We start from the raw sequence: 9,424 nt of genomic DNA, 5'->3' as shown, positions 1-9,424 counted from the left end.
TAGCTGAAAACTGGTGATTGAATGATTAAATTTAATTAAAATGAATAACTACATAAAGCATTAGTGTGATGAATGAATTTAATACTCGAAACTGACTGACTGTACTGAAACAAATTATCAAAGAACAAAAGTAAAATTTAGTAAATGCTGGTTTCTACAAGCAGTGCTTTGGCACAGGATTTGAAAAACAAAAACATTCCAAACAAACTAAATTTGGGTCAAAAACATGGGTCAGATTTGTTTTAGTCCAGACGCAGCAATGACACACAATATTATCTCTGTGATTGATTGTAGATACAAATTCATGCAAAATGGCTCATGGCTAACAAAGTGTCCTTTATTTAGCCCAACAATTTTCTGTGGCAAAATACAAAGAAAACATACAAAGAGAAACTGCAGCATTATCAGAATGCACCATCAGAAGAACATCCCATGCGTGAAAGACGCCAGCGAAAAATAGCTTTATTACAGGTGCTAGAGGTCTGCCTGAACTGACAGGAACAGGGGTGGTTCAAAATATTTATACCAGAAAGTGCTGCATAATCAGTCAACCAATCAAAAGGCTTGGCCAAGAACTCACCAACTTCAAGCTTCAAAAACCAACTGTGTGTGGAGCTGTGACATCTGGTGGAGAGCTTTGTTTTGCCACCAGTGCAGGCAGAGCCTTTTGGGGCACTGTTTTGAGACGGTGCAAAAACTAGCAAGTTAAACTAACTGTTGTAGTGGGCAAAGGAAGGAAATAGAATGACACTCAAATTTCAGTTGGTTCCAGATCACTGTCTTGAAAACTGAAAAGTTGATTTGTTTTTCATTTGTGTGTAATTTCAGCTTTTCTAGAGTCTGTCCTAATGACTTCTGTAGTCACATTTAACAACAACAAAAATAAAAATAGAACCAATAAAGGATAATCACACATCTTCTATTAAGAATTAAAATCAATCATTTACACTAAGGATAATTACAATAAAAATGGTCAATAAAACAATAAAAAAAATTTCAGAGCCAGTAAATTAACAGCATTCAAACTTTGCAGTTCCACATGAACATCATTAAATCAACGTGAAATAATTAAAAATTGAATTTTCAACCAACCCTGTACTAGATTTACCTCAAATGTCTAAATGATTTTAAAGGTCACCCAATCATTGCTTAATCAGTCAGGGGAGAAAGCCTATATTTAATTCAGAAACAGGACTTCAGTCTAAAACAAGATTTAGACATTTGCTTATATTTTACAATCAAATCTCATTTTTATAATAAATACTACTGCTTATATCAGCTCTAGAGTTACAGAGAGCTGTAAACTTTATGCTGCAATTGATCTTAAACTGTACAAAAGTTAAAATGTCTGTTTTAAAATGCAAAAACTGGTTAGTATAGTACTTTAATTCTTCAAATTAATAAAACAATACCTCACCATCTGGCTGCATGGCAAACTTAAAGTGCATTATAACACATAATTATCTAAGCTTATAAATGCTGTGTCTGAAATTGTAAGATGTTTTTGATTTGTTTTGCAGAAAAAAAAATCTTTTGTGCATGAATAAGAAAGTATTGTGAAAGTGGTTATCCTGCCTTTAACTGAGTATTTTATTTATTGGTAGGTAGTGCATTCCACTTTCAAGCCTTTAGATGCAGCGTGTCACTTTACCTTTGGTTTAATCACAGAAATGATTATTTATTTATTTATAATGTAAAAATATAAGTGTGATGGAGGTTCAGGGGGTAGTGCCAGGGAGGCTGGAGTTGGAGGTGGCAACAACTGGGAAGCTGCTGGGGCAGCAAAGTGAAAGGCACAGTTGTACATAAATGCACACAACGTGCAACGCTGAGTGTCTCGGGTCCTTTTGGTGTTTACAATAATTTTTTTTAATTTATAAAGCTATAATATCATTTTTCATTGGTATTTGATTTAAGCTGTGCCTACATTTATTGTATGCATCCTGGGTAACTGAGAATGAGGTTCTGTCTTAGTGCATCTTCCTAGGTTTTGATTGAGTAAAATGATGGCAGTGAAGCTGCTGAATTATGATACTCTAAAATTAATGAAAGCAACATTATATTTAGACTTGAGACTGGAAATAAGACAGCTGAGCAGGACTTATTTCTAGAACAGAAGCATACAAGAAATGTGGACAGACAGTAACTACACGGGCTCAGCTTCAGCTTCTGCACGAGCCTATTTCTAAACTGCAGTGGGAGATTAAGGTAGATTAGTTTACCGTAGATCAATACAGCAGTACCAAATCGCTCACCTAAACATACATACAGATTGTTTAGCGCAGCACACCATGCTGCTCAATGAGAACTTATGGAGAGAAACAACAAATTATCTAATTCACTGACTCACTGAGTTGTAGGCAGCATAATTGTTGTAGGCGACAATTATGCTACAGACTCAAACTTGTAGCAAAGTAAAATATCACTCTATGAATAACTTCCAGCATTTACAAATCTCACTTACCATATCAATAATTTCTGTTGATTTCATTTTCTGATAGTACTTTTTAATTGCCAAGTATTTTGAATAATGCAACTTGTTCTTTGGGTCATTTAATTAATTCCTCAACTTACCCAGATTAGCAAGTAGTTAATTTATATCCGGGTATAAAAAGGAGACTAGTAGAGAGTGATGCATAACTGTACAAATAACAATCAGCTACATTTAGCTATTACATATAACAAATATTTATTTTTCTCATTTTTTCCAATTTTCCAGCTGGTTTGGAATAAAGTAAAGAAGCAGATAGTTGGCCTTGCTTCTGCACTAAATTGGGTGCAGATCTGTTCTATCTCCTTTTGGTGTCTTCAACATTGGTCTATCTCCTGCTGGTTAAGCTGTGTCTAGTACCATTTCATTGGTTAGAGTACACTCAGTTTTAGAGACATGACTGCCTTGGGCCCCACAGTGCATAGCTATCTGCGTTTAAGCAGAACAGAAAGTAGAGGAGTCCTGGAAAGTTGAAGTATCAGGATGAAGTTCTGTTATAGCCTACCTCTATGTGTTTCTCAAGCCACATCTCTGCTAACTGCACAGCTGATGCAAATGCACTTGCTCTTGACCCAAGACACATTTTATATTGCTTCTGTTCAAGGCTTGAATTGCAATTGATAGGATGATAAACGTGGACAATTCCTGGTTCTTGACTGCGTAAAACCTTTAAACCAGAATTAATAACCTTGGTGTAGAAGTCTACATCTTCCAACCCCCAGCCTAGGATGGATGTATCAAAACCTCCAGCTTTTAGTAAATCGCTCTTAAAAACACAGGTGGTTCCAAAGCCATAATCACGCCAAAAGCCACTTTTCTTGGTGAGCACAAAGTTGTTTTCACTTGGGGCTTTTTCACCGTACACAATCTTAGGGCTGTATTGGCTAAAGATAACAGGAAAATAGACCTGTCTCCCTTGAATAGCATTATCTCTGCAGCGCTGCAGAGCATCACCACTAAAGATTAGATCAACATCACAGAGGAACAGTAAAGTGTCATTATCAAGCTGTGACGAACCCAGCTCTAGAGCCAGCCCTCGTGAAAAATTTCCTGTCATGGGGATTACAGACATATCAGCTTTAGGATACTTTCTCTTATAGTCCATTATTAAATGAATATGCTTTTTTATATTCTTATTGTTTACATTGTCCACCAAAATGATGCAGAGCTGAACATTTTGTTTAGGTATCAAACACACTTTCTCAAAGTTCTCCATAAACCGAATAAAAGTGCCATAGCGACCAGACAGTGGGACGAGAATGCTGATCTTTTTCTGGCTTTGCTCCCACATTTCTCTTGTTGACTCATAGAACTGGAAAGGTGACAAGAACTTCAGAGAGTTGGATAGGAATGACAGGGATTGGGATTCAGAGTTGATGGCAGCCATAAGTTCTGAAACATTTAGATCTTCAGCTTCACTAAAGAAAGGTCGGCTGAAGGACTGTTGAAGGTAAGCATGCCGCCTCACAGGCAGAGTTATTTTACGTCCCTTGTGTTTTTTGTACAGAAGCAACAAGTCTAAGACGTATTCTGCACCATGTATTGGATCCACCCTGTAGTAGCCATACTGAATCTCTTTAAAGTCAATTACATGGCCACGTGTCTTTGAATTTTCATTAATCATTTCCATGACCTCTAGTATAATATTGTCTTCAAGGGCAGTCCGAAGCAATTTTCCAAGGCTTTGCCTAGCCATCTTGTTTTCAATGGCAGAATAAATATGTTGGCCTGTCAGGAAATCCCACTCAGTGACATCATTTCTCTCACTGGGCACATAGCGCATGTAGGAAGGTGGAGACCCCAGCTGTTGGTCCTCCCACAGTATTTCTGTATCACTAAGATAACTCATATGTAGGCCTTCACGATGGAGTAGGATCGTGCGGTAACGGAGCCTTGAGATCTCACAGCTGAGCATGTAGTTGTGGAGCCGGTACTGGTAGGCAGGACTTTTGTTGGGATGGAGCGTAATGGCATTGTGGATCTTGCGACTGTGAAGTTCTTCAATGAAGCCTTTTTTGTTGTGTTCATAGTTTTCATAGAACAGTTGCTGCATCTACGGAAAGAATTTAAAAGTAATAAGAGTATGGATGTCCAAGCATCAATACACACAACATTGTTGATTAGAGCTGGATGATATATATCATTAGCAATTCAAATTTGTTAAACAACAAGACAATTATTTTTCTTTCACGAAACAAAATACATTCCATGTCCTAATTGCTTGCTGGCCTTGGTAGCTGGGGATTGGTCTGCCAGGGTCTCCGTCCTGGCTGCCATCCAGCACTCATTGCACCTGACGCCTATGGTGCCTCATGCGGGAAGCGGCCTCGGAAGGGGGGCCTATGTCCCTTTTTCAGGCTGGGCCCAGCTGGGCTCCATGGACTAAAGCCGGGCCCTCGGGCACCCTCTTCGGTCCCAATCTCTAGTGTGGGGATCCAGCAACCCTATCCCGGGCAGGATGAACAGTTCCCTCAATCCTCTGCACATAGGGGTTTTTGAATTGCTCTTTGTCTGTTCCCTCAACCAGAACTAATTTGCCATAGGAGACCCTACCAGGGCAACACAGCCCCTGGTATCCCTGGGACACACAAACCACTCCACTACGATAAGGTACCATTTCACAGAGGGACAGTACAGTTGGGTGACCTCCAAGAAAATATCAATTAATATCTGTGATATCTGTGAATATATAGGAAAATACTGACTGGAAGGATCACTCACAGATTTTAGAAGTCTGACAAAAAAGAAATAATCCAATATGCTAAGAACAGGGGTGGATCTACATGGGGGTGTGAGGGGCACACTGCCCCTCTGCTGTAGAGGCCCACCACAACTTTTATGTCTTTAAAATACTTGTAAAAACGAATAGTCTAAACCAGGGGTGCTCACACTTTTTCCGCATGTGAGCTACTTATAAAATGACCAAGTCAAAATGATCTACCCACTACAAAAATCCAAAACATATACTTATTTATAAATATATTGAGGATTCTTTATATCTACAACGTATATACATGCATAACCGCAATATCCAATATTTCACAACACAATTAACTATGTAAATTTTTTGTCATTACCTGAGTTTACTCTGATGACTTGCACTGAATTGAATCAGCCAGGGATGCATAGTCCGGACAGTAGCTGCTGACGGCCAGGTTTAAGAGAAAAAACCGAGAGCTAAAAATTGGAGTTAACTCGCTGACTAGCTTGTCAGTTTTACTACACTTCGCGCCGCTGTTTGCGCATGCGCAGCGACCTAAGCGTCAGAAAAAATCTGCTGTCATCTGACTGGCTTCCCTGTATCAATCAAGTGACGGGATGGATGATAGGCTGGCATCTATTTTTTTAATGCCATGCGATCTACCAATACTACCTTTGCGATCGACTGGTCGATCGCGATCGACGTATTGAGCACCCCTGGTCTAAACCTACCTACTCAAAAAATGTCTTTGTTTTCTTAGAAGAATGATATAGCAAATAGTTTTAAAGTGTTTTTGTGGATATTTTCTTGACTCCATGTACATATAGGGGATTTTCACATACCCCACTGAAGAAGTGTGTGCCACCCTGCCTACACCTCTGCCCGTCCTTTGCTTCCCCATGTGAAGTTTTCTCGATCTGCCACATGCTAATGACCTGAAACACAATCTCTCACACATACACACACGCAGATTCAAGTCTTACCTCATAAGACCATACACACTGTGTGCCTCCAAAGCGTCGTACACAACGCCCTACTTCCACATCCTCATGGGTGGTGTACATCTCCCTTAGACAGGTACTGATGTGAGGGACCATCCTGCGTAACACCTCTCTACTAAAGATCATCCCAGGACCTCCCATGCAAAAGTTTTCTCCGGGTTCTAGAGCCAGTCGTCCTAATTCTTCAGCTGTGCCCAGCCCTGTCTGGCCAAGGTAATGGGGCTGACTGCTGTTGAGTGACCGCAAGAACAATTCCAGCTTCCCACCTAGCAGAAAGTGAGTTGTAAGAAATAACTGTTATCAAAAATGGCAAAATGTATGTATTCTAGACGTGTATGTGTGCATGCCTTTATCTTACTTATCTCTCAAGATAAAGACTCAAAGTATGTAAGCATGTAACCCACTGTTTTTTTGTTTTTTTTTTATTAAAACACTCTTTTTACACTTTGTAGCTGGATGAAAAATATTAACAACTTAGCAAAGTGTACAATCGTAGCTTTGGTTGCCTAAAATGAGACTACATTAATTTATCTCAGTAATTTCAAAGAGATGTTGTTTTCACTAAAGCGACACAATATTGCATAATGCATAGCATGTTCCATTTTTCTGTGACAAATAAACAAACTGCACTGGCATCAAATTCACTCCCAAAATAAGCACCTCTTATATAAACATCATCATCTGCCCGCATGAACCACTCGAATTTATCCAGGTAATGGTCATGGATGTACTTTAGCATCATGAATGATTTCTTCTGTGGTGGATAGGAATCATCAACACCTGCCAGCGAAACCACAGGGAGGGGAGCAGGCGCGTGGACGGTCCCAGACCCAGCGCTCGAGAAGAACTCCACCTTCCCGGGTATAGAAGCCGCCCATGTCTCATACGCAGCCCGTGCTCGAGACGTCAGGTATTTTTTGGCTGTCATCACGCCAACATAAATGAAACGCTTTGGTTTGCTTTGGGTTCTGCCTAAATGTGCACTGCTGTTCTTCGTACTGAATAACCTGTTCTCCTCCGGACTGTCCAGATCTTTGACTGACACGGACTTCCCGTGGATGTCAGCACCTATAGCAACGGCGGAGTCACTGTAGTACAAACACATGGCAGATCTTTTCCTTTTACTTTCCAGAACCTGAGGTAAAATGAGCCAAGAGGACGCTGTGAATCCGAGAAAGACGCCGAAGATCACGGTCGTCCACGATCTTCTGGACTTAACAGCCATTTTCGTATCCTACGAAGAGTACAGTTCTGCGGTTAACGGGGACCAAATGTATGATTGCTGACGCTGTAAGGGTGGTGCTAATCTGTGAAGCATGCTATCCCTATGGAGCAGGAAGTTTCCGTTTTAGTAGCATAAGTCACGTAGCGGGGCATTTCCTTCACAACATTAAGAAACATGTTAGCCTGTCCCCAGCCGTCCCATGACGTCTGTACTGAATATTTGTATTTTAGTTTCTTTGGGGGTTAAATGATTTTGTCCTCATCTGGGACCGCTATCTTGTCGTCCGTCAACAAAAACAAATCGACTTCCAGTCGTATTTCCTTTTCAGAATAAAAGCAAATGTCCATAAACTTGCAGCAATAGTTTTCTCGTTTGTTTGTTTTAATAAAAACCAACTGATTAACCACGACATGCAAATTACAACGGTGTATAAAACCTTCGAAAATTAACATTGGTCTAAGGAGTAACAAATATAACAAAATGTCAATACTTTTGTTTTGAAAGTATCCTTTTCTCTAACAACTTTTAAAATGATTGCCAATACAAAATAAAAGCTTTATCACCGTAGACTGACGAATCATACAAATATATATATTTTCTCTGGTATTTGACGTGCATGAGCATTATAAGACCTTACCACGCCACATTTTTATAACCATCTCTTCACAATAAACCCGCAATATTCCAGGTGGTTAGGCTGAAAAATAAACGCATTATCAGCTGTGCTATCGCGCAGTCCGTTTCATTCGTGCGGAACTGGTCGGTTAAATTGAATGGAATGGTCGAGGTGCAGGGATCTGGTCTCATTTCAGCGGATCTGGGCTAAAGCAGATCGGTTAAATGGAAGAGTCGCGTCATCTCCGTTTACTCCAATGGACCTTTTTTCCTTTCTTTCTTTCTTTTTTTAAACTGCAATTGCGGATTATGGAGCCTCGTAATAGTCCCGGTGTTCCAGGTGGTTCCAACTGGTTTTTATATTAACTGGTTAGATTCGTTTACATATTCCACTCTCAGTGTTTCAGATGTTGGATCCGCAGATTCGTCATTTTTACTGAATGGGCTTCTGTCTGTCAGTGTGTCATGCGGTTTGTCAAGATTCATTCCTTTTAAATTCTGTTTGACATTTTTAAATTAGATCAGTCAGTCTGAGGGCAAACACAAGCTGCTGTAGCTCTGCCCTGAGGAACAAGCTACATTTGCTGATTTTGTGCAGAAGTTTGCCATAACATCACGTTATATAGAGTAGCAGCTGCCCACGTAAATTTTTTACATCACGTTTGCGTGTTTCCTGAGTCAGTCAACTCGAGGTACGAGTCGAAAAAAAAATGTTGGCTCGTTTTTTATGTTATAGAAAGACAGAGGTAGGAGACAGAGCAGAAGACTTTTTGATTAAAAAATAATAATAATAATAATTTCATTGTTGCCTGAAGATAATATTTGCATGAGCTGGAGACCTCTTGTCAAATTGCATGACACACTAACAGAGAGAGAGACAGAGAGAGAAGACCAGGATCAAACATCTGGAACTCAGAGCATGGAATATGTAAACAAATCCAACCAGTTAACCTGGAACACCGGATAGGTTTTCTGTATTTAATCTATCACAACACCTGTGGCTCTCACAGATTTAAATATATTAATCTTTCCACATCAAAAGGAGCCAGTTGAGATGGTTCGGGCATCTGACAAGGATGCCCCCTGGGCACCTCCTGGGCGAGGTTTTCCAGACCCAGGACGCTGGAGAGATTATATCTCTCAGCTGGCCTGGGAACGCCAGGGAGGGAGGTCTGGGCTTCTCTGCTTGGGCTGGTGCCCCCGCGACCCGGCCCCGGATAAGCGGAAGAAAATGGATGGATGGATAATCTTCCTTACTGTATTGGATTGATGTACAAAAATATAATTATTAAAATATAGTCACTTTATTTTCCACTCAGATTATGCGATGTTGATTAAAGTTTTTGTGTTTTGTTAAGAAAAGCCCAGCACTATGCCTTCCCATAGCTTTT

General features: G+C 40.1%; 1 protein-coding gene across 1 annotated transcript; it reads right to left on the bottom strand.

The window, feature by feature from the left end:
• Positions 1 to 323: 323 nt before the first annotated feature.
• Positions 324 to 8,396, bottom strand: LOC113025225 (chondroitin sulfate synthase 3-like). The gene is made up of 3 exons (XM_026172747.1): positions 6,854 to 8,396; positions 6,176 to 6,459; positions 324 to 4,544 (listed from the first exon to the last, which is right to left on the bottom strand). Exons 1-3 carry the CDS (start codon positions 7,416 to 7,418, stop codon positions 2,970 to 2,972), a joined length of 2,424 nt encoding a protein of 807 aa, XP_026028532.1. The 5' UTR covers positions 7,419 to 8,396; the 3' UTR covers positions 324 to 2,969.
• Between the last annotated feature and the right edge of the window lie 1,028 nt (positions 8,397 to 9,424).

This window comes from Astatotilapia calliptera, chromosome 7 (genome assembly GCF_900246225.1).
Source record: "Astatotilapia calliptera chromosome 7, fAstCal1.2, whole genome shotgun sequence".
NCBI classification, from domain to species: domain Eukaryota; kingdom Metazoa; phylum Chordata; class Actinopteri; order Cichliformes; family Cichlidae; genus Astatotilapia; species Astatotilapia calliptera.
Note: the sequence above shows the minus strand (reverse complement) of the source record. Positions and strands in the feature narration are given on the sequence as shown.

Bases quoted from the DNA above. Each gene is read 5' to 3' on its own strand.
- LOC113025225 (XM_026172747.1), bottom strand. From the start codon at position 7,418: ATGGCTGTTAAGTCCAGAAGATCGTGGACGACCGTGATCTTCGGCGTC. The intron at 6,460-6,853 runs GTGCTTATTTTG...ACTTTCTGCTAG, and splicing joins TGATGATGTTTATATAAGAG to GTGGGAAGCTGGAATTGTTC. The intron at 4,545-6,175 runs GTAAGACTTGAA...TTCTTTCCGTAG, and splicing joins AGTGTGTATGGTCTTATGAG to ATGCAGCAACTGTTCTATGA.